Source organism: Lagopus muta, chromosome 7, assembly GCF_023343835.1.
Source record: "Lagopus muta isolate bLagMut1 chromosome 7, bLagMut1 primary, whole genome shotgun sequence".
NCBI lineage: Eukaryota > Metazoa > Chordata > Aves > Galliformes > Phasianidae > Lagopus > Lagopus muta.
Genome location: NC_064439.1, coordinates 36,574,646 through 36,598,473, shown reverse-complemented (window position 1 = coordinate 36,598,473; position 23,828 = coordinate 36,574,646). Strand labels below are relative to the sequence as shown.

Here is a 23,828-nt window from a genome sequence, read left to right as displayed (position 1 = left end):
GTATTCAGTTAGCAGCTTACGTGCTGCTCACTGATAGCTGCTGTGATGACAGCTACAGCCCCGACTTCTTTCCCACATTAGCGATATAAATAACTTGCCTAATGATTCCCAGCCTCTGGAAGCCAGTGGAAATTTTGCTATTGATTGTTCAGCCCTACACAGCGCTTCCTGACCCCTTGCCCTACTTATTTCCCACTTCCATTCCACATGTGCATCTCACTGTTCAGCTGGTTGCACTTTTTCTCTTCTCGCTTGAAGCAAAACCCCAACAAGGAGGTCCCAAGGGTCTTCAGCTTATCACTGCATCCCTGCACAGGCTGAATATGTGCAGAATGCCTTGGGAAGAAGCAAAAGCTAAATATAGAGCAGTTAGAGCCTACCCATTAAGGGCATGCCTGTATGGCACGAGTGCAATCAGCTCGGGTACCGGGAGCAGGGTAGTCATGGAGCTAAGTATAACCGAGAGAGAGGAACTGGCTCACGGCTTGTTCACCCGCTCACACATCCTGTCCCTGTGTGCCAAGTATCAGAGGCTTGGAGGAGGATATAAAAGCTCATAATAGCTGCCTAAATGCTAATTTGCCCATAGGACAACTTTCTTCCTGATTCAGCTTCTTAGCAGCTGGGTTATGGCCTGAAGCACCCAACACTTAGCTTTTCTGTTTGACCAAGTGTTTTTGCAGGTATGCTTTTTATTCACAGAAATGGGTAATACAAGGAGCTTCTAGGCTGGTTACAACTGTGGGAAACAGATTTTAATGGAAGGTGAGGGCTTGGACATTTATTCCGAAAAGACCAAACGTTACAGGATCCTTTCCTGTGCAACCTACTCCAGGCCTCCTGCCTTAGCAGGGAGTTGGACTAGATGACCTGCAGAAGTCCCTTCCTGTGATTCTGTGATCTTGCATTAATGAAGCCTGTGATATATTGTTATAATATCACTGTTTACCTTTTCCTTCTGTGCTATAAATTGCCTAATCTGCTGGTGCACCATCTGCTTAACCAGAGGGGAAATCACCAGCTAATGAAATGAAGATGGGAGTATTTATTGCTTGATTGGGCCAGTCACAATTTTTGGAAGGCAAGCAGAGTGGATTGTGCTAAGGATGCACAAAAAGCCGCCCCTTGCTCTCACTGAAGCTCCAAGATTTAGAGTCACAGTGACCAGCCCTTTTGTTACAAGGACCATTGCTCCAGAGGCAGAGCACTGCCTTTTTACAACCAGACAAAACAATGACATCTCCCCTGGGAATAAACCAAAGCATGTTCTGGCCCAGAGAATTATTACACAAAAATACCCAAGGCATAGTTTGTGACTTAAAGGCCAGGACAGCTTCATATTTTTTGCAGCTCTACGTAGCACAGTGTTTCCCTGAGCCCAGCCTCAGCTTGGAGGTTAGAAGGTGCTATAAGGCTGCAAGGTGCTGAGTTGCATCAGGAGGGGCAGCATGAAAGACCTGGTCAGACCTTGCATCCTCCTGGATTAGGCCCAGCTGATGAAATTTTGTTTCCAAAGTGCTGTCTCCTCTGTCCTGCTAGGCTCTGAAGAGTTAAAGTTATTAACGGGCTTCAGAATAAAATGCACTCGGAATAAATATGCTTTAGGATAAACCTATTAAATGGATAAAAATGCCATTACCAGTGGCGAAATACGATTGTGCGACCTTTTAAATAAATAAGCCTGCTATGCACCAAATTATGTCAGATAATAAGCTTTCTACATGATAAAGTCATGTAGTGGTTCTCACTCTTCAGGCTTTCAATGAAATACTGCTAGCCTTAAAGGGCTTCTGAAATGTTACACTAAAGAAAATTGCTTCCAGCTATAAAACTTAATCATTAAAACAAATGTAGTTTTCCATAAAACCCTGTGCAAAGCATATGTAGTGAGAGTGAAACCTGTACTAGAAGCAAACCATAGGTATCCAAACTGTTTTGCAATACACAACCCTTCTTAATATAACTTAAGATTCTAGGTAAATAGAATCTAGGTAAAGATTCTGGAATAACTTGATTGAAAGGAAAAGAGTTATAATCCTACAGCACTAGTGTCAGATCAAAATGATGTTCTCAGGGTCTTGGAAATGTGCTTGTGGGATATCTCTTGATGCAAATGTTGTTGTGGATGCAAGTTAATGCACTTTGTTGATGCTGGTGCTTGAACAGTGGTGGCAATGCTGACCTCCCTGGCTGTCCTACACCCTGTCTGTGCTGTGCCTCACAGATTACCCAGATCACTCCTGATGCAGGGGTGTTCCTCCAAAGGGACATCCATATCTGATGGTATGGCAACAGAGCAGGATGTGATCAGCCTTGTGAATAAAGTCTGAAAGGCAGTTAGAATGAGCTGCTAGCTTCACATGTGGCTCTCTAGAGTGAGCCACAGTAAGAGCTTTCTGGTCTAATCCATTACAAATTAGAACAAATGAAGAAAATTCATTCATTCTAGCGATGATAGATGAACTGACAAAATCTCCTGGCTTTAGTCAAATATTCATGGTTACTTCCTCAATCGTTGCATGAACATCAGTGATCACTTGCAATTCCCAGCTAAGTCTACAAGACAACTCCAAGGACCAAAAACATTTGGAATTGCCCTCCACAATCACTTATTCGCTCCAAAGGCAATGTCAAATAACACATCAGACATGAACAGCAGGAAGCATTCCTGTTTCTTCATATTAATTTTTTACCTGAGCTGGGAGAATGCTAAAAGTTTTTGTTCAACCCATGGAGTAAACACTGATAATTTTCACCTACGCCCTACCCAGTACGAGCTTCAGGGAGCACCGAAAAAAACATGGCAAAATTCAAACAAACGAAAGAAGCCAGCTATGGCTCCAAAAACACCCAGAAACTCTTTGGACCTTAAATGTTGTAACTGCAGAAGAAACAGGTACGTTCTCCAGTAGTGCTTTGGCTGGATAGAGCTATGTGAACAGGACTGTCTTGAAGGACTGCATGGCATCATGAGGCTAGCAGGGAATTTTGTCTGCCCTTCCTAAACAACTGCAGTATAATGTCCAGAAACAACTGATAAGACTGCTCCTGGCAGGGGCTCAGCTGCATCCCAAAATGCCTCCAGACATTTGCCATTGTGTTTTATTGCAGCTCCTCAAAAACGGTCAATTGTAAGCATAAATCTTGCAGAGCAGGCACGGTGGAGGAGGACAGCTGCTCGTTATATAATCCTGCCAAATCCTTGATGCAGCAGTTCTCAGCCAGCGATCGTCTTGCTCTGAGTCATCTGGAAAGTCTCTCGCTCAGTGAGCTTCCAGGAGCAGACCATCAAAACAGGCTGTGTTTCCATTTCCCATTTCAAATTACAGCAGACACGTATGACTCAGGGAAGTCATTTGCTCCTCATCCACCTTCAGATGCTATCCCGTGCCCGGATGCAGCCTGCCTCGTGCTGAGCTGGACACTGGTGGAGCTGCTGATGGTGCTGGGCTCACGGCTCTCGTGGTGCCATTCTCATGTAGGGCCTGGTGCAGCTACTGAGAAGGACAACACAAAGCCCAAGGGCAAGGAACAGGAGTTCCTCCCTGCTCGTCAGAGAGCCTGAGATGGCTCACACAGAGCCAGACCTGCTCTATACTGATATACCTATCGCTGGCTCCTGTCAGAAGGACACCATGCTGTTACTCGGCCACTGGAGTGACCTGCTTGGTGGAGGCTGGGCACCACTGAGCACTGCATCCCCCATGCCACATGTCACCAGTGTGAGAGGCTTCATTAACTCATGTCTCTTTCTGTCCTTTGAGGCAATGCCAGGTGGTTATCTGAGCCTGGGTGACAGCTCTCAGCAGGATGCAGATCACTGGCTCTGCCTTTGGGTGAGGAGATTCCCTGTTTTGAAGCTGGCCAGCTCGAGCTGCTTCTGCCCAGCCTCTCCTCCTTGCTGGGCTCTGTGCCGTCATCAAAGCTTGGGCACACAAAGCTGAGGAGCTTATTTTTCACAAAACCAACTGATTGCAGCTTTGGCAATCTCGCTCATCCTGAACATCACCACCAAAATAATCCCAAAGAACTGACTCAGCAGCTGTGATAAAACCAGGAGGAACGAGGCTGGTCAGGTTAGGCTGGCTCCTAGGTGCTGGGAGCTAGTCCAGGGAGGGATACCTCTTCAAGGGGCAAGGAGAGGAAAGATGGAAAGTAACACCTTTCCTGGTGCTCCTTGCCTCTGTGCACAACACAACTTCTTCAGCCTTTCCTGCTGTCACAGAGTTCCTACAGAAGAGCCATACCAGTCAATATTCAAACTGTAATACAGTTAATATGACTTCAGGATGATCTGCAAAATTTGCAAAACACATCAATTCTCAGTGTTCATTGCGATCTGGACAAAGTCCCAGTTCTGCAGCTCATTTCTGTATGGTCACAATTTCACTAAAGTCATTAATCAGTCTCTTAGTTCCTTATTTTCATATGATTTTACTTAAAATTAGTGAAGAGTGTTGCCAGGATGGCACCTACTATGAAGGTACCTACTATGAGGTCAGGTGATTTATTAGCAAGATATTTTACAGTTTTCAGCCCCAGGCATAGAGGACCATCCCTGGAGAAAAGAGAACTTCTGCATACCATATGTTTTCCATAGTTTGGTGCTACTTACATTTTCATTAAACTAGCCAATGAAAATAAAAGCCATAGCTGAGTTTTCATTTAATTTCAGGACTCAGAACAATGATTCAGTTTTCACAGGGGTTGTTATCTTTTCTTCTTCTTCTTTTTTTTTTTTAATCATAAATCTAAGAATTAGTTTCCCAGTGCACTGGTCAAAATAATCATTACTTCTTTTTTTTAATTTATTTTTTGTTTCCTACAGATATGTTGTAACCATTCCTTTAAAATTGCTGTTTGGGGAAAAATGGGTACAAAACCAAAGCTGCAAGTATAACCTAAAATACGTACCACTGATAAAGCACAGCTATCATCTTCGCACTACAGAGCATTGGACTTAACCTGAAAAACTTGGTATCTCATTATCAGTTTGTGTCCTTTTTGCAGCCCATTTCTATTAAGAATGGACAATCAGGTGGTTAATAAACCACCTATTAAGATTAGGAACTAGATTCTCCAGATTAAATAGAATCGATTGAATAATATATTTTAAATAAATCATGAATGTGTGAATCTATGAAAATCAATAAAGTCCCTTTTATTTATATCTCTTTTCCTAAATTTCTAGTTGTTAATGTGCTTATCTCTGTCCTTGGATTTTACTGCGTAGCCAAACCTTCTTTTGTGCCTTCTGCCAAGACTGTAAGGAAATGTTCTCCATTGAACACTGCAGCAGTACATTGTAAACAGTGTGAAAATAAGATGAAATTTTCTATTTTACTTAGAAGATTTACTATGACTTTGTTTGACCACACATTGACAGAACTGCTGTGCAAATAGTTGCAAACGACACAGCAAAGACATCACTTTTATACATAGCTCTGGATGAGCTGAAAACATAAAGTTCAAAACACATCATCTACTCAGTGGTTTATAAAGATTGTGTAACCCACTATCTAAACTCATCTGACTAACAATGAAACCATGAGAGAGACAGGTGGTTTGTAACTGTGGATGAGTTGAACGGCCACAGTTCTCGTACAAGGAAAGGCTTCAGATAATTGCTTGCTAGTCACATTAAAACAATGCTGGAAGAAAAATGTATGAATAAATGAATGAGTGGACACTGGATTAATGAGCTACTTCCTACACTTAGTGCGTGAGCTCTACTGGGATGGCAACGCATTTTCATTACGTGTCTGAATGCAACACAATGTATTACGGCCTCAATTTGCATATGCTGTTTTGGCTGTGACACAATGAGGCCTGGAAAGCAAGGGGCTTGACCACTGCAAGGAATGCATTTCACAGAGCGTTTCTCAGCACCAGCTGAGAACCATCCTTCTGCTTCATGTTCATGTGAGACTGACACCATGGACCTACTAAGCTGCTTCTCTGAGGAAAGCGGCGTCTGGCCAGGTTTGTCCTGCAGGCATTGCACCATGCCTAGCTGCTTCAGCCCACGAGGCAGAGCCCTGCTCAGCCATGGCCAGAGTAGCAATGGCAGAGCTGGCGGACTGACCCTGGCCAGCTTTGCCTTATGCTGCAGCACCAGCAGGCCAGCTGACCTGATCTCTTCCTTTTTTATTTTTGTTCACGTTCATCTTTATTCTTCTTCCAAGGGCGCATCTCAGCTTGCATGAGAGAGCCATCTGGGGTCCACAGGTGTGCCCCTGCAGCCTTCCATAGCAATGACCCAGGTGCATGCCCCAAGGAGTCAGTTCGTTAACAGGGTGTTAACTAAGTATTTTCTGAAGCCTGGTGCCAGGCAGGCAGCTCTGGAAGCCGCAAGGGCGCTACCTTTGATTTGAGAGCATTCAAAATCAGCATTGACCATAACAGAGATGGACTGTATTGAGTTGCTCATTGACTCCCACTGAGCTCCCTGTTCACCAGGATACCAGTTCTGCACTTCTCTGAATGATGGAGGTGACGGCATTGAATGAGATTGGACGTCATCTTCATTACAAAAGAGCCTTTAATTATATGATATCATTGAATATCGCTCAATACTGAAGGAAAGAATTTCAAATTTCAGGCAGCGACAAGAAGAACTGGGTGCCCATCCTGGCTTCCCCAGAGGCCTCTTCTGGCGCATTATGTTGGAGCACAAGAGATGTCAAATTAGATGTTGCACAAGCAATATGGCCCAAGCACTTCTTAACTTCGGGGAGCAAGGCTTTGCAACCTACACACTCTGTGTGTAATTATTAAATGGGGGCTGATTCAGAACCTTGACATATGAAGATAAGAACAGCCCACGGGCTCTCCATCCTTCTACACGTGTATAGATTTCAAGCAATTACTTGGAGAGGACTGGATCAAAACACCGGTTGTTTTTGATAGCCTCAGAAAAGAGTGACCAGTTCAATCCCAAATTGCCTATTTTTTTGTGGCTGAAGCAGTATATCCAGCAATCCGGGTATTTTGGCATGACATTTTCAGAACGATACCTCTATATGCTACCCAAGAAAAGAGACATTTGAGAGCAAGAAAGGGTGCTTTTGCCATCTTGGAGAGCGAGTATGTAAGAATAGGAACCAGGCCTTATTTTCAGTCCAGCTTTTTGATTCACTGGTAAACAAGACTGCTCACACAGAGTCACTTTTGTCACTGGGTTGAGACTGCTGAACAACCAGTGCATTTCAAGGACAGAGATAAGACGGCAAGCCCAGACACCACTCTCCTCTGCTGCTAATTGCTTCACTTTAAGACCCACACAACATCAGCAATGACATTCAAGGACCTGCTGCTACAGGGAGCTGACTGCCCTTCTGCCAGCACCTGTGCCTAACGCAGGCAGTGCCCAGCAGTCCGTGCCTTGAGACACGTCAGAGCCAGCCAGGCCTTCTGCCACACGGAGCTGAAAGACTCCCAGAGCTGCAGACAATGTATGGAAACAATTACACTCACTGTTGATTAGTACAATCTGCCCTTTTCAACTTAGCTGGTGTTGCCAAGTGATGAGCACACCTCTATGAGCCACACGGAAAGGAGTTCACTACTTGCTTACTTAGAGAACATGCTAAATTATGCAACCTGTTTTAATGCATCCTGCCCCCTAGGAAGACACAATTAATTTGGAAGAGCAGCTGAAAAAAACGATCAGATCTTCACCATCTACCAAATGCTAATTAGTTAATCCACGTGGCTGCACAAATGTGAGATCCATTGTCTAGTAAAGGCTTACAGTTGACCATTTTCATCAGCACCTGACATCACACTGAAATAGGCTGTCGGCATACAGCCATGTTTCTATGCAGTGTAGCTGTGATACCCATTTTGTCCTGCTTAGGAAGGAGACAGCTCTTTTAATCACATCTATAACATGCCTGTTCAGAGCAAGAAATAAGCAGTCCAGCAAGCAGAGAAGATGGTTTGGAAATCAATTATAGGATACCTTGGTGTCTGAGTGAAATTCCTGAAGCTTCATCTTCCCTTGCCACCCCCACCAAGCTGCAGCTCAGTGTCTGTGTTCCAAGCAGACTCCTCAATTTTAAGGAGGGTTGAACTCAAGAGGCTGCCTCTCATTAGGACAACTGCTAAGCCTCAGCTGAAACTGAGGAGAACAGAGATTTGCACTCTGTTGAGCTTACATAGCAGGTTCCAAATAAAATAAATCAGCAGTTAAGAAAGACGGAATCATATAACGTCTCTAAGCCCGGATTCCAAAGCAGCCAACCGCTCAAAACAAGATTTTCCTTGATGTTTTGCCTTTTTAAAATATATTTTAATTCAGATGATCATTTACCTTTCCTCTTCACACAAATGCTGTGCTGCAATTCTCCCTCCTTCCAACCCCAAATGCTAAGTTAAACAGAGCTAAGAAACTTCCATTGTGAGAAGATGCTAAGGCAGCCCGAGCTCCTGGAGGCTTGACATGAGCTGTATGTACCCTGACCTCCCGCTGCAAATACCACCATCTGTTTCAAATTACTCAGCCTGTCTGGTACATGTTATGCCCTTTCACATACATCTTTACCAGCAGACTTCAACGATCTCTCTGAAGGGAATGGTATTTTCCCCTGTAGTTTGAAGCTGAAGAAGCTACAGGACTGCAAGGGAAAAGGCAAGTTTAACTGAAGATAACTCCCCTTGCACACACTAGCAATTTTGAACTCTAGCAAATGAAACAGCATTAGTGCCAACAGCTCTGGCACCGTCTTCCCCATCCATTGCAAGGGCCATTGAACAGCTTAACAAGCACTAGATGAGTATCATTAAATCCAAAGCTGTTACCTGAGCACTTCAGCCCTTAAACCTTAAGAAACGGGGAAGCACCAGTCCCACTATGCTCAGGGGAGACCTCATTCACTGAATTTGCTGATTAGTTCCTTCATCACAGGAAAAGTAAAAAACAAAATTAGTAATAACAACAAACTTCTGTCTCTCAAGGAGCAGATAGCACTTCTTAGCATAACAATTTTTTGTTTGCTTCAGCCAAAGGAAACAGGATGGAAGGACTGCTCTCAAGTTGTTCCTGGATTGAAGAACATACTGCCAAGAAATCTCTTCAGATTATAGCCCTCCTGTTAAGAACTTACAGAGCAAATGAGTAAGTTTATTTCTCAAATGGAATTATTATTTTTAATTCTTTTCCACACAACCCAGTTTGAAACAGGCAAAATACAAGCTATTAGGTCTTCTATCAACCCTGCCTCCCATCGTTACCCAAAGGCAGTCTAAAATACATTATTTAAATGCAATTGTTTAAATGCAATCCAAATGCAATTGTTTCTATCACATACCCATGCAGAGGCAATCTAAATGCAGAAGAAAATGCTGAAGAAAAATATGCTGTTTTTATATCAAAAGTCAGAACTAAGACACTGTCTCCACTACAAAATGGCCTGGAATACCATGCCAATGAACTAATACCACTGTCATAGTAAACAGTAAAATACTGCATGCCTCAATGAACAGAATGAGCTGCTCCTTTTCACTCAGTGCTTTGTTGGTTTAGCCTATGTTAGCAAATAAAGAGGCTCAAGAGCTGGTTTCAATGAAAAAAAAAAAAAAAAAAAAAAAAAAAAAAAACACAGAACTAGTAAAATCTAATTGTCATTAGTATTTAATCATCTATAAAAAATAAACCAGCACTTCCAGTTTACATCTCATTGCACACGATCAAAGCAGGCCTTCAGTTTTAACACAGGACACAGTGACACCCATCAAGGGACAGTGAAGAATACACTCAAGCCACCAAAACAGGGATGTGGACCAAGCCACGAGGATTTCAACTCACACTGCACCTATCTGAAAAGTCTTATCACCTAACTGAAAGTCTTATCAAAAGCAAAACCCATCACGTTCCTGGTTTGGGGTCTAGAATCCTCACAAATACCAAATTACATTTTCAGAAAACCTTTCAATACGTAAAAGCAAGCAAATCTCTGGAGAATTCCACACTTCTCCACATAAAGCAAGAAGGAGCAGAAGCACTGGTTCAATTCAACAACGCACGTCAGCTTTATTAGACTGCTGTGTTGACAAGAACTAGCGGTAGCGGTGCAGCTGCAGGGTGTTGCGCCTTCTCCAGGCAGCGCGACGCGAGCCACCAATGGTGTGATGGAATTTGTGGCCCTTGCCCAGACCGCGGCTCTTCCTCCCGGCTGACGTCAGCCCACGCATCTCTCTGTGCTTGTGGACGGGCCTGGTGATCCACTGCGTGTCGGGGTTGCGGCGGATGGCCTTGTGGAAGGGATCGATCAGGATCACCTCGAAAAACTTGTAAGTGGAATCTTCACCCACCCAATAGGAGTTCAAGACTCTCAGAGCCCCACAGTGCCGGCCAGCACGCTCCTAGAGGAGAGAAATCAACGCAAAACGCTGTAAAACCATGGAAGCAGGGACACCCTTCGTGTGAAAGGATACGAATAACCCAAACCTAATTTTTTTCTAGAATTTTTCATTTGCTCTGAGCAAAACACTCTCCTGAAAAGAGCCACACAAATCTCTGGCAACAAAAACACCTGAAGAAGTGATGTTTAAAAAAATGCCGTATTCGACAAAGGCTGCTGGAATTCTTAGGTGAGACAGGTTTTAAAGAATGTAATGAGGAATGCATTTGGTTGACAAAATAAAGAACTATTCCACGTGCAGAAGAGCCCTGTAAGTAAATGCAGAGTTAAAACTCAAGATCACGAGCCACACTTGGGGCCGCCGAACAGCTTTGAAAACTGTGAAAGACCAATCAATCTGAATGTCCAAAGTTACTGAGGAAAAAAGACTGGAGGACAGAAGCTCATATTGATAGGAAAAAAGAGGAACAGTTGATGTTACAAGCCTTCGATATGCCTTTCCTATCCTTGGCTGCAGTTGGGAAGAAACAGTCCTTGTTCAAGCAAAGCAGAAAATAAGTTGAGTTACAGAACTCCATCTGCCTCTCCTGTCAAGACCTCCCCTTTTCACCCTAAGACATTATCATCATCACTACAGATCCATCCAACCTCTACCCCAAACCTATTACTACAGATGTGCACCAACACCACCAGCTTACAACCTCTTGCATATTTCATGTCTTTTCTTCAAGTCCTTCCATTTCTCTGCACGTGGCAGTGACACATACTAAACATTAAAATAACAATCACCCTCAACTAGCTTCTAGATGACAGGGATGACAGTGACAATCAAGGTTTGGCATTTCTAGAACATCTTTATCTGAAGAAAAGAAGCCTTCCAAGAGAAACAAGCCAGATTCACAACATTTTGGACTAAATAAGAGGGCCAACAACCTCTTTTCATGAGCTGTCACCAGAACCAAGCAGTTATATGGTATTCCCAAATGTCTGATATGAGCACCATGAGCACTCAAAACAAAGCTTTTAAATTTAAACTCATCACTTCTGTTAAAAAATAAAAAGTAAATGGAACAAAGAAACAAAACCATAACCACCCCGTAAGCAACTTCCTGCTGAAATAGGAATGCTTTTTTGGTTCTGGGAAGTCATCTGCTTAAAGATGTACAAGAATGGAGACTGCTCACTGCCTTTACAATGCCTCTTCTGGGGAGTGCTGGTCAGTACTGCTCTAAGTCTTGCAGCTTGTTTTTTTTCCATACGTGAGAAGTACAACTGCAGCATTATAAAATATAACAAAGTTCTCCTGGATGGAAAGGCTCAATTTTCAACATTTTAGCAGGTAACAGCATTGTTTAACTATTTAAACTACCAGTCTTCAAGCTTATGAGCCAGGGATACTTTTAACTTCAACATTCCTCTGGCATGCTGTTTTCAGAGAGTATGATACAGCTAAGTACACTGCACAGCACTCCTACTATACAAACAGGTGCTGCAGTCTTTAAGGCAGGAATTTACTTGTGTTTTGTGAAAGGACCACTGTCTAAAGCTGGTAATACATACAACACGGTAGGGAACATAAAGGCAGGATTTAGCAGTGACTGCATTCACACAGTTCAGCATATTTGAATTTCAGTTTCTCATACCCAGCTCTTTGTTTTTCAGGCCTTTGTCAGTTGTATGTCTTTCATTACAAGTATTGCAGCGTGCTTCTGAAAGAAGCATATCCCAGAAACTTCAACAAAACACCTTAGTGGTTCTTTCCACATCCCCTACATGCAGAGCATGAATAGGTTTCACTCTTTTGTCTCAAAACAACTTTTCAAGACACTCTGGTGCTCTCCTGCCATCAATACTCAAGATCTTTTACCTAATACATTACAGAACAGTTACTGGTTTGGTCACTAAGCCTTTTCCACTTTTATAGACTAGGTGCAACCCCAATTATCTGAGCAATAACCAAAACAGTCACCTCTGCTACAGACTGAAGACTGCGGGCGAACTTGAGCTGGTTGACACCGTGATGCACAGGCTTCCCATAGGTTGCACCTTTTGGGACAGGGCGCTTCCGACCACCACGACGAACACGGACACGGTAGATAACATAACCTAGAAGAAATGGCCTTTTAGTGTACAAGCACACCTTATGGTAAGGCAATTCACATGCTCATACTGCACTGCCAACCCCAAAGGCTTTGCATGAAATGCTGCAATAAAGCAGGTCTTTACACTTGTCCCCACTGAAACCTACAACTCTTAAGTCTAGCACAGAGCATTTGTGTTACCTCCATTATAACTGAACAGAGTGGTGTACAGTTGTTGGGACTTTTTCAGTTCCAAAACAGACTTTAGAGCACCCTTTCATTATGTATTTCCATGTAAACTAAGAAGACCAGTGCCACAACTCACAAGAAATCCACCCCCACCCCTAGAAGGCAATAAAAGAACCCCAAAACTAAAGGGCCATGCAGAAAAAGCACCATTCAAAAAGCACTAAAGCACAAGTTACCCGTAAACTCCACTGAAACATGAGGAAATGAAGCAAACCTCACAAATAGGAATAGAAGTTTATACTCTTTACTTTCACATCATGACAGAGAACAAACGTGGTGACTTGCTTCAAAGATTTCCTCAAGTTACAGACAAATGTCCACTTTCCCTCAGTTAGTTTATTTTTCTGATCAGTAACTGTTTCTTAATGATCATAGAAATTAAGTAACTTTATCCTCACTCAAGTGCAGACAGATATCAAGTAACTTGAGAAAAAGTCTGGCCTGAGGAAGAAACCTCCTTGCTCCAAACCTACCTACTAAAAACACTGGTCAGTGCTATCATAAGGTAGCACAAGGAGAATTACAGCCTGAATGCACTCAATCTTCATCTGCCCAATTGGTCGCAGGGGACGTTAACTCAAATTACACGAAATACAGTTTTGGGCTGTGGGCACTGCTACGAACTGAACATACTTGTAAGTTTATTTAATTCAGGACACTTCAGGCTTTTCCAGGACATTCAAGTTTCTCACTTTGTCATTCTACTACCAGTTATAGAAGGAAGCTAGTTGACAAAACCATGGTCACTGCATCACCAGGCATTCTTCACCTCCTTGTCTCATTACCTTGCTTGGCCTTATATCCCAGCCTGCGAGCTTTGTCTGGCCTGGTTGGCCGGGGAGCGCGATGCAAAGCAGACAGCTGGCGGTACTGCCAGCAGCGCACACGAAGGAGGAAACGCATCACATCTGATTGCTTTTTCCTCCATAGCTCCTGGATGTACTTGTAGGCACCCATGTTTGGTTACCTGCTGAGAGAAGAGATCAGTGAAGGCAGCAAATCTGGCTCCAGAACTGCACAGCTTCCAATAAAAAGATACTGCACTAAACCATACATACAAGATCAAAGGTACGTAACATGCTTTCATGCTTTTTTGAATCATTGGTGCACTTGGTAATATGGCTCGCATTTAGCAGCCTACAATGAGACACACAGCCGTTACCACTGTCAGCAATTCTCATCCATTCCACAGAACACTTTGGGTCGGAAGGAACCCTAAAGCCCACCCAGATCCAACCTCACTGCTGTGGGCAGGGGTGCCAGCCACCAGTTCAGGCTGCAGAGAGCTCCATGCAACCTGGCCTCAAACACCTCCAAGGATGAGGCATCCACAGCTGTGCCAGGGCCTCACCACTCTGAGTGAAAAATTTCCTATTTCATTTTCTTAACGTTTGTGAAGAATGCATAAATTGTTCTCTAGCACTCCTCATCCATGGAGCTACTGTTTCATGATTTGCAAACATTATTAAAATGGAGAGTTAGCACCTGACTCGCTTTAAAAGTTGCTCTTTAAAGAGGTATGTGACTGTGAGTGGCCTAGTTTTTACTATAAACATGGTTTAAGCACCTCTAGGACCTGCTTAACTCTCACACACCTGGAGAGCTCAGATTCCAGCAGATGTAAGTCAACACCATCACGCCACCACTCCAAACACAATTAAAAGCAATCAAACAAAAAGCTCCCCGTGCGAAAAGCACCCCACGCTCTTCTCTGTGAATCAGCCCAGCCGCAGCCGACCTCCCCCCACCCCATGTCAGGTCCGCATCACGGCACGACCATCGCAACACCGCACACCAGGCGCCTAACCCAGGCACGCGGCCGCCCGCCCTCGCAGCCCCTCCCGCCCGGCCGCTCCCGGCCCTCAGCCCGCGATCAAGCCGCACGGCGAGGCGCGGCCCACGGGCCCCGCACCATCTCGCCGGGCTCTGCCGCTCGCCCGCCCGCCGAAGCGGCCACATCCCACCCCGCCAGAGCCGCACCGCGCAGGGCCGGCAGCGAGGCAGGCGAGCGGCCGGCAGGGAACGGGGATGGGAGCGGATGGAAGGCCAGCCGAGCACGGACGTACCCGGACCTGATGGCGCCCGACGCCGGAAAGGAAGAGGCCCGCCTCCCACACCCCCTTGCGGCGGCACCGCGCTTCCGGCGACGGCCCCGGCGCCTCACGGGTAACGTAGTCCCGTAGGGGGAGCGCAGCCGCTCGCCTCCGCCGCCCGGCGGCCCCGCCCCTCCGCGGCCCCGCGACAGCCAATCAGCGGCAGGGGGCGTGTCCCGGGGCGGCTCAATGGGGCGGCGTGGGACGCTGAGCCCAGGTGCGCGGTCGCGCGGGGGCGGGGGGCGGTCGGGGTCGGGGGCGCGCGACGGGCACGGCTTGGGGCGGGGGGTCGGGGCACGGGCAGCGCCTGGAGCACCCCGTGAGAGCCCCGAACCCGCCGGTTTGGGCCGTACAAAAGCGGTTAAAAATAAATCCTAAAAAGAAGGCGCGAGGGTTCCTAAAAATAAAAATGACAAATCCTAAAATAAAACTTCCTAAGGGAAAATCTTGTCGGCGCCTCAGTCCCTGTCCCGAGCCGCTGGCAGCCTTCCGCTGCGTGCGTCTGCACCGAGCCTGCTGCTGAGCAGCGCTGTGCCTCGTGCTGCGGGCTCTGCTGTCCCCGTCCCGGGGCGGCAGCGTTCCTGAGTGGACTCGGGGCTCACTGAGAAGCGTAGCGAGAGCTGGGCCTTCCCTGCCCACAGCCAGCCCCTTGCGACCGTAAATGTGTGCCCAGCAGGGCCTGTGCCCGTCAATTCCCAGTGTCACACTGTGTCACATTGGCCCGGCAAGAGCCCATCGGCTTCTGCAGGCTGCCCGCTGGGATCAGCCCCGCTCACAGCCTCACACAGACCCCGAAGCCTCAGCACTGCCCTATGCCTCTGACCGCAGTGCCTCCCAGTTCTGCCTGTGCAGGCCAGAAGTGCCGTGCGTGTCCCGCTCGTGTCCCTGCCGCTGCCGGCCCCGTCGCACGGCTGCATTTGGACAGCGCTCGCCACCCGCCGGCCTGGGAACGATGGGGAAGGGCTACAAGGTGGTGGTCTGCGGAATGGCATCTGTGGGGAAAACTGCGATTTTGGAGCAGCTTCTCTATGGAAAGCACACTGTCGGTGAGGTGGTTTTGTCTTTTGTGTGTGTGTGTGGATCGTTTCCTTGGGCAAAACGTTGTGTGCGGACCCAAAGGTGGTGACTCAGGGACACTCACTGTGCCAAGGAAGGACAAGAGCATGGCCTGGGCTCATCTGGGCTCATCTCAAGGCCTTCTCTGGGACTCATGGGCCCCTAACACCTTCCAGAAGTGGTTTGGAAGAACCCTTCTGTGGTGTTTCCGGTTCCAAACTACAGGAGTGCTTAAAAAGAAACAGACACAAAAACAGATGCTTTGCTCACTGCCCACTTACATGAGGAGTATGCAAACAAGAAATATGTTGTTCCCTGAAAGATCAGAATCATAGAACCATAGATGCTTTTGGTGCCTGAAAGGTAAATAGATATGATATTATAAATAGAGAGACTGCTTAGACTTCTGTCATGCCTTCTTAGAACTTTCCTTGGTTTGGTTTTGGCTCATGGTTAATCAAAGTGCTGGAAAGGAAAGCAGCTCTGCTTTAGGTCCCTCTCTGGGCTCCAAGGGCTGCGCAGAAGGAGCATGAAACCACCCCCCCAGGTATCAGATGAAGGGCAGTGAATGGTGTCTGCAGGGGGGGGATCTCAGAGCTTTGACAGAGGGCATCCAGTGTCTGTTCTGTAGCCTGGTACATTCAGTGCTGGGGTGAGATGCTGGATAAATATTAGGATTTCTAGCTGGCTGCTTGGCAGGCACTGTGCCTCTAAAATGCACTGATGAGAGGAATTTGCTTGCAAATCATGATGCTGAGCTGTATGCAAATACCTTTGTTTCAAAGGAGCATTTCCCCTAATGTTGCAGCAACACCTGCTTCCAGCATCCTACCAGCATCCTGCACAGCCCCCTGTAGCTCTCAGCACGAGCTCCAATGCCTGCAGGCTGTGAATTTTCCCTTGGCCCATCCCTCACCTGCCCTGCCAGGTGACCCTCAGTGCTGTGCTATCCCTGCTGCCCTCTGCTGCTCCCCGTGCTGAGCCCCAGGAGCTATTTCTGGCTGCTCCTGAGCGTGGCTGTGGTGGCATTGCGTAATGGCAAGATGCTCACTGACATAACGGGGAAAGCCGCGTGCGTGTCCCCAGTCACTCCCTGATGCTCTGCCTGGCTTAGCACCGAGCGGAACAGACCTTCCTCTCCTCTCCCAGGAGGTTTGCTTTCTTTCTGTCATTGCTTTCCAGGGTTAATAGCGAGCCACAAGCCTGTCAGTGCCAGCGAGCCTGCTGCTGGCTTGCCTTCACAAAGGAGTGGTGGCACAGCTGCTGCAGGAAGTGATTAGTGTCCTCCGAGGCTTCACGCTGCTATACTGAGCCTTGGCTTTGAGCCCCTGCTCCTGGCTGTGAGTTGAGAATGCTGCTGAAGGCCCAGCAGCACTGCAGGGTTTTTCCTAGGAAAATTTGCTCTTTTGGTTTGCTCCCCGGCTTGTCATGGATGAAGTCCCTTCATGGTCAGCAGCTAGCCCTCCTGCAAACGAAGTAAAATTGTTAGTGAGTGTCCAGAGCAGGGCTGCAGAGATGGGGAAGGGTCAGGAAGACGAGATGTTAGAGGAGTGGCTGAGCTCCCTGGATTTGCTCAGCCCAGAGCAGAGGAGCTGAGAGGAGGCCACATGGCAGCTGCAGCTTCTCAGAGGGAGTGGAGGAGCAGAGCTGAGTTCTGCTCTCTGTAACAGGGACAGGGCCTGAGAGAATGGCATGGAGCTGTGTCAGGGAGGGGCAGGTTGGATATCAGGAAAAGGATGAGGCGAGTCCTTGGCTGGCAAAGGAAGCTGCTCCCACCTAACATCAGTAGTAGCCGGCACTGTGTGCCCCAAGGGAAGTTACTGGCACAGTTCAGGCACACAGTGTGTCTGCAAAGAAGGAAGGTGCTTTTCCTTCAGTAGCACCTCTGCTCAGTGAGGGCTTAGAAAGTAGTATCCTGCCTTGGGAATGCCTCTGGTACCTCAACCTGTGGGAAGCTGATAAACTAAAGGGAAGGAGATGAGAACTCTTCCAATAGAAAACACTGTTTTCCTTATCTCTGCCTCCTGACTGCACAAATAGCTGTATGGCCAGGTTGCTTATGACCAGCTGCTTCAAGTCATCTAGCTAGCTGGGAATGAAAACTGTATGTATGAATGAAAACTCGCTAGAACCCACAGTCAGAGAATTTGCCTTGTCAGGTCTCAACTTGGGGGACCTGGGGTTTTGGTTGAAAGACTTTCACAGCTCAAAGGTTTGGGGACTCATAAACCGAATGCACAGACCTTTGTTTCTTAAATAAATAGAACTGGAGTTAGCTTTGGTTTTTAGAAGTACATGAAAATGAAGCCAAGCTTATGTAACAGAAGGTCACACTCATAGCTCTGGTTGATGGGACCAGCACCTAACTAGCAGCTAAATCCAGACATGTCAGCTCCTGTCGGTTCAGCTCCAAAGAGCTGTGCAGCTCTTCTCTGAGTCGTGTATTTCCTCATCTTTAGCCTGGTTTCCAAAGAAACCACGAAATTGATTGCTGTAATGCTAGTTCCCCTTTCCCCTGTGGCTTCCAAATCTGAAAGTTGGTTCCATCTGTCCATTCATCTGCATCACAACAGTGGATACTTCCAAATCTGTTCCTGTAGTTTAGGAAAACGGTGGCAGGAGTGAGAGCAAAGCCACCCGTGCTGTGGCAGCCTGTGAGCAGCAGGTCTGGTGGAGCTGCCTTCGCCCCTGGCAGAGGAGCAGGACAGCGGGGGACACCCGTGAAGTCAGCAGCATGGCAGGGGAGGTGGTGGTGCCAGGCACTGGGCCTCCCTCATCGGTTCTGCTGCTCGTACAACAGCTTGCCCAGCACATGTCTGAATGGAGGTCAGGAAAGTGTTGGGATGGGATGTGCTAACCGGATAGCGGTGTCAGCAGGATTTGGCTAACGCACAGTCTGGGCTTTAGAAGTAAAGCCTAGAACAGTGACACGGGTATGACTGAAAACTGCTTGTTGAGTAACCTACTTGCAGTGCTTCCTCCCCCTGTGTGTGCAGGTGAAATTTCACCTCTGGAAACTGATCCTGATGCACAAATTCCAGGTCCTTCCAAAGTGTCCCATCCCCCACTCTGCCATTTAACATCAAAATTTGTTGCTCTGTTCTGCTGACTTGCCTCACAGATCTTAATTTTTCCTCTTCATTTTCAAGGAGGATGTTAAAAGACGTAATTTCCACTGCTACTTTTAATGCCATTAGGAAGAGACTGTCACAGGAGAATGCAGATATATTAAAGACTGCTAAATTACAGTGCAGCATTTAGGTGATAAAAACCTGCCCAACATTATTCATGGCTTTCTAAAAAGAAAATGCAGGTACTTATGGTTCATTCCCTCTTGCCAAAACAATATTTACTGATGCTAGATTCTTCCTTGACCTGTCTGTACAATGAGATGAAGCAGAGCAAGACAAAATAGTGCTATATCCAGAAGACCTACTTTTGTCTTTAAAAATGCCCTTGTAACACATTCTCCAGCTTGCAGAGTGTGTTCACCCTTTCTGTTTTTATTAACCTTTGTTTTGCTCTGCTCTTAGTTGTGCTCTTGCATGCTAGCATGGCTATATTTGGAAGCAAAATAAATTAATTGGTTGCAAACTAATATGAGTTTTGATCTATGCAGGCTGCACAAAGAGGGGCAAAGAGAACAGTTTGTGCCACTTTCCTGCTCAGGAATGCTGCATATATCATGGGAAACCATGCGCGTGGGTGGAATTCTTTAGCTTGTTTGTCAATGCAAAGTATTTTGAATACTGTCACTGAATATAGCAAAATCCTTATTTTCACAGGCCAGATAATCCCTCGTGTTTTCTTAAACAATGCACTAATATGGTCCCCTTTTGGCAGACAAAGGGAACAATGCGGTACTCGTTACTGTAGCCCTGCACCAGCGAACAGTCCCTGTGCATAGGAATGCAGTGGAGGCAGAAACATGCAGAGGTTTATGAGAATTCTTCAAACTAACCCTGAAAGTAGCCCAGCTGCAGTATGCAGTTTGTTGGGACCTGCAGCCATATGGACGTGCACCCAGGGTGATCATGAAGCTAAGGAGATCCGTGTGTTTTCAGGGTCTGGCTTGGAAAGTAAGGTTTAATTAATTCAGAGCAAGGTACCTCATATTACCTCCCATTTACCATGGGAAGGGGAAGGAAGGAGAGCTGGTATGCAGATAGTTACCATGGAGCAAGTGATATATATGGGAGCTGGATACCTTGTGCATGGTCTTACCCTGCAGTAAATGAGCTCGCTCCTATTAGCAAATCTGAGTCATGTTAAATTCCTAAGGGATGGAAAAAGCTCACTGTGCATTTGGGTAAATATAGCATGCAACTTTGCTTGCACGCAAACATCCTCTCCCCTGTTGGGCTTGGTTTCACTTGTTGGTTAGTTGTACCAACGCATGTTCATTTCCAGAACTGTAACTATGGCTCCTGCTTCTGCAGTACAATCCAGCCCAGCACAAAACTGAGGAGCAGGCTCAAGATGTCAGTACTTGCCTTTCTGGTGTTCCTTGGCTGTTTTTCCCTAAGGGTATGTTTGGGCAGGCCCATCTGCAGCGTGTTTGGCAGAGAGCTGGTACACTGGGTGGTTGGAGTTTGGGAAACCTGAGGGAAGAGCCATATATCTTATCACATCCTGTGCTTACATGTCGTATAGATTAATTTTACAGGCTCGTATATTAGATGGTTGTATTTACATAGTGTCACTACTGTAAAGAGCTGGCATGGTGATCTATGGATACAACCCTTGCATGACAATTGAGGTTGAATCCAGGTCAGATCACCTTGGAAAAATATGAGCTGAAAGCTATTGCAGGGCAAAGTTCTGCCGCACCACAAGCATTTATTATGGTGGTGCTGTACTTACACCAGCTGACCCTTCCTGCTTGTTTTAAAACAGGTTTAGAGGAGGGTGCCACAATGGAAGATGTGTACTTGGCATCGGTGGAGACGGACCGAGGTGTGAAGGAGCAGCTGCGGCTGTATGACACCAGGGGTCTGCAGGAGGGCGTAGAGCTGCCCAAGCACTACTTCTCTGTTGCTGATGGCTTCATTCTCGTGTATGCCATCACCAGCCTCGAAGCCTTCCAGAGAGTTGAACAGCTCAAAAAAGAGATTGATATCTTCAGAGACAAAAAGGAGGTAAATGCGTGGTGCCCTAGCTGCTTGGCTTATTGGCATATCAGCGATAGGAAGTTAATGTTACAAAGCATAAGGTTGGGCTCTGTAAAACTTGCATAGAAAGGAAAACAATGTACCCACAGCCTTGGGCAATCCAGCCAAAGGGAGCTTTCTCCTGATGGGGAAGCCTCATTTACATGCTGTGTAGCTCAAACAAGTAAAGCGTTGTTTTTTTTTCTTACTTCCTCTACCACAGCTAAAATCCAGTTAGCTGAATGCATCAGTTTGGACACTTATGAGTAATAAACCATATGGTCTACAGCAGTGCAGTTCTTATGTTACTTTTTTTTTTCTTAGGTATTGCACACGGGAAGTCAAGTGCACAGAATAATGTAACGAAGAACATTATTTTTGTTTGTTTTGTATTCACATACTTGATGGCTTACAAACTAGTGTAACTGACAGTGGGTCTCCCAGACATTAGTCAATTGGCAAAGCAGCTTTAATGTATCTTAACAACCATATTGAATCAATTCAATTGTGTGAAATGACTGCTCTATTTTCCCTTAGAAAGCAGCTAGTGTTTTCAGCTGACAGTGTTCCAGCTTAGCTAAACAAATATAACTTGCATGTGGCATTAGCATTATGGCTTTTCTTACAGTATCTTTGTGTTCTCCAGTAGCTTTCCCTGCTAAATGTCTTTAGCCTACAGCTCTCCAAATGTCTATTTTATGCTGTTTAGAAAAAGAAAAAAGTGCATGAAGAATTAATTGGGTAATGGCAGGCAGAGACTTTCCAAAGAGTAACTTGGGCAGTATTTGCAGAAGTACTGCAGGAAGGCAGGCTCAGAGCTTGATGGCAGTCAAAAATGGAGGCAGAGAGGGATGTTGGCTGGTAGGGCTGGCATGAGCTGCATGCTGTCAGGGTACAGATGTCAGGAGTATGGCAGTTGGCCACAGCCAACATGTGACAAGCAGGACATTCACCCAGACACTGTGTTTCTTGAGGGTGGTGCAATTGAAAAATAGTGGTGCCCACAGCAGGCTGGATAAATCAGTTTTATTCCTCTGATTTCTATTGCGTACAAAATAGTCTCTGAAGATGAGATCAAGAGTCCTTAAAAAAGCACCAGCAGCCTTTAAGTCTCTGCAGCCATAACCAGATTCAGGATGCATCTCCATCTGTGGTGCCTCTGAGCTGGCAAGCCTTTGCCCCGCCAAGCAGCGCAGCCCTGTACCACGCAGCCAGAGCTGTAAAGCACAGGTGGCAGCCTCCTGCCTCTCCTCAGCATGCTCCTCAAAGCGTGGCCTATTTTTGTACTGAATGGAGATTGTCTTCTCTCATACTGGCAGAGTTTGACCATAGGCAAAATTCAGTTGGTAAAAGTACTGGAAAATGATAGCTTCTTACAAAGGGGTGAACGCCTACTCAAACAGCATGGGCTGCTGTAGAAAGGAAAGGGAGCCTCAGAGCTCGCAAGAACAGGACACACATCTCTAGCTAGAGAGAAACAGGAGACATCCCAGGGGCAGCCTGATGAGCAGGAAAGGGCTAGTGGGCGTTGCCATGGCCAAAAGCCCAGTCGTGGGGAGAGGACTTCATTATTTTAGGTTTGTCAAACCACCATGCAGTGCAGAGATGAGACCAGAGTTCAAGTAAGGACCTTGCACTATAAATACAGGCCTGATTTCCCCCATTGGCTGATGCTGTTAAAACATTTTTAGAAAGTGGTTAAGTTAAATCAAGCAGGAACGGTAGCTTTAAGAGACTACATTCAGTGCTGGCTGAAGGAGAGGCAGCAGGCAGCCCCCAGGCCTATCTACACCTGCTGCCTGGGACTGGGATGCAAACAGGCTGGGCAAAACCCTTGTATCCACGCCTTCCGTGCTGCCATAAACCATTTCTCAAGAATCCATGGCTCTGACTGACTCAAATGCCACACTCTCTAGGGTTACTTACTTCTTACTTAGGTAAGTACTTACTTGAGTAACTCTAGAGTTACTTACTTCTTACTTCTCTAGGGCAGCTCAATTGCAAAGTAAATGGAGAATAGGACTGTTTAACTTCTGCTCTTTTGGGTATGGCTTCCCTTTAAGCAGCCTGTGGGCTAAGTCTTGCATATCTTATGATTAAAGCAGCTCCCAGGCCGCAACTAGACAAGGCAGGTTTGAACCCCAGATCCTACCCTTCCAAATCGTATGCAATTTGAGCCAGTGCTAAGCTAAAGAACAGGCCTGAATTGTGTTACTGATGTCTGCTGTTTGTTTACAGGCACTGTGAACAGTGGATGCTCTTTGCACAAAGCTCACCCGTTCGTTTCATTTGTAGGTAACAGTTATCATACTGGGAAATAAAACGGACCTCCTGGAGCAACGACAAGTGGAAACAGAAGCAGCACAGCAATGGGCAAGGGCTGAGAAAGTGAGACTGTGGGAAGTGACTGTGACAGATCGGAAAACACTGCTTGAGCCATTCACCTTCCTAGCGAGCAAACTCTCCCAGTCCCAGAACAAATCAACATTTCCCTTGCCTGGAAGGAAGAGCAAAGGGAATAACTGCGATAACTAAGCTCCCTTTAATGCTGTCTGCCGTAGCCAGGTGCAGCCTAAATCCTTTCTATGCCTTTTGCTTCACGTGGTTTCACTTAAAGCAATAATCTCATTCAGCAATAAATCAGCAAGCTTATGGCTAAGAGGTATTTTTCCTTCTTGTGGACTTGGCTTGAAAAAGTCACTGGTGGTGAAGCCTTAAAAAGCACTTAATGTTGGCAGTTACCTTGCAATAAGGCTGAGGAGGGGAGAAGAGGGTGGGAAAGAGGCATGGGCTTACCTCTTCTGTAGGGGCTCAGACTGTCCCTGGGTACCCAGA

At 46.2% G+C, this 23,828-nt stretch overlaps 2 protein-coding genes across 6 annotated transcripts; one reads left to right on the top strand and one right to left on the bottom strand.

Annotated features, from left to right (window-relative positions):
• Positions 1-10,008: 10,008 nt before the first annotated feature.
• RPL15 (ribosomal protein L15) lies at positions 10,009-14,854 on the bottom strand. Of its 3 annotated transcripts, none has more exons than XM_048951340.1 (4): positions 14,761-14,854; positions 13,480-13,664; positions 12,334-12,470; positions 10,009-10,365 (listed from the first exon to the last, which is right to left on the bottom strand). In XM_048951340.1, the coding sequence occupies exons 2-4, from the start codon at positions 13,649-13,651 to the stop codon at positions 10,060-10,062; spliced, it is 615 nt and encodes a 204-aa protein (XP_048807297.1). In that variant the 5' UTR covers positions 13,652-13,664; positions 14,761-14,854; the 3' UTR covers positions 10,009-10,059. The 3 variants fall into 3 exon arrangements, with proteins under 3 accessions (XP_048807297.1, XP_048807299.1, XP_048807300.1); XM_048951342.1 differs by having other exon boundaries at positions 13,480-13,661; XM_048951343.1 differs by lacking the exon at positions 14,761-14,854 and adding an exon at positions 14,675-14,699 and having other exon boundaries at positions 13,480-13,661.
• An 89-nt stretch (positions 14,855-14,943) lies between these two features.
• NKIRAS1 (NFKB inhibitor interacting Ras like 1) lies at positions 14,944-23,742 on the top strand. Of its 3 annotated transcripts, none has more exons than XM_048951339.1 (4): positions 14,944-15,004; positions 15,616-15,833; positions 20,740-20,981; positions 23,289-23,732. In XM_048951339.1, the coding sequence occupies exons 2-4, from the start codon at positions 15,740-15,742 to the stop codon at positions 23,526-23,528; spliced, it is 576 nt and encodes a 191-aa protein (XP_048807296.1). In that variant the 5' UTR covers positions 14,944-15,004; positions 15,616-15,739; the 3' UTR covers positions 23,529-23,732. The 3 variants fall into 3 exon arrangements, with proteins under 3 accessions (XP_048807296.1, XP_048807295.1, XP_048807294.1); XM_048951338.1 differs by having other exon boundaries at positions 14,945-15,004; positions 15,640-15,833; XM_048951337.1 differs by lacking the exon at positions 14,944-15,004 and having other exon boundaries at positions 15,076-15,833; positions 23,289-23,742.
• Positions 23,743-23,828: the final 86 nt, after the last annotated feature.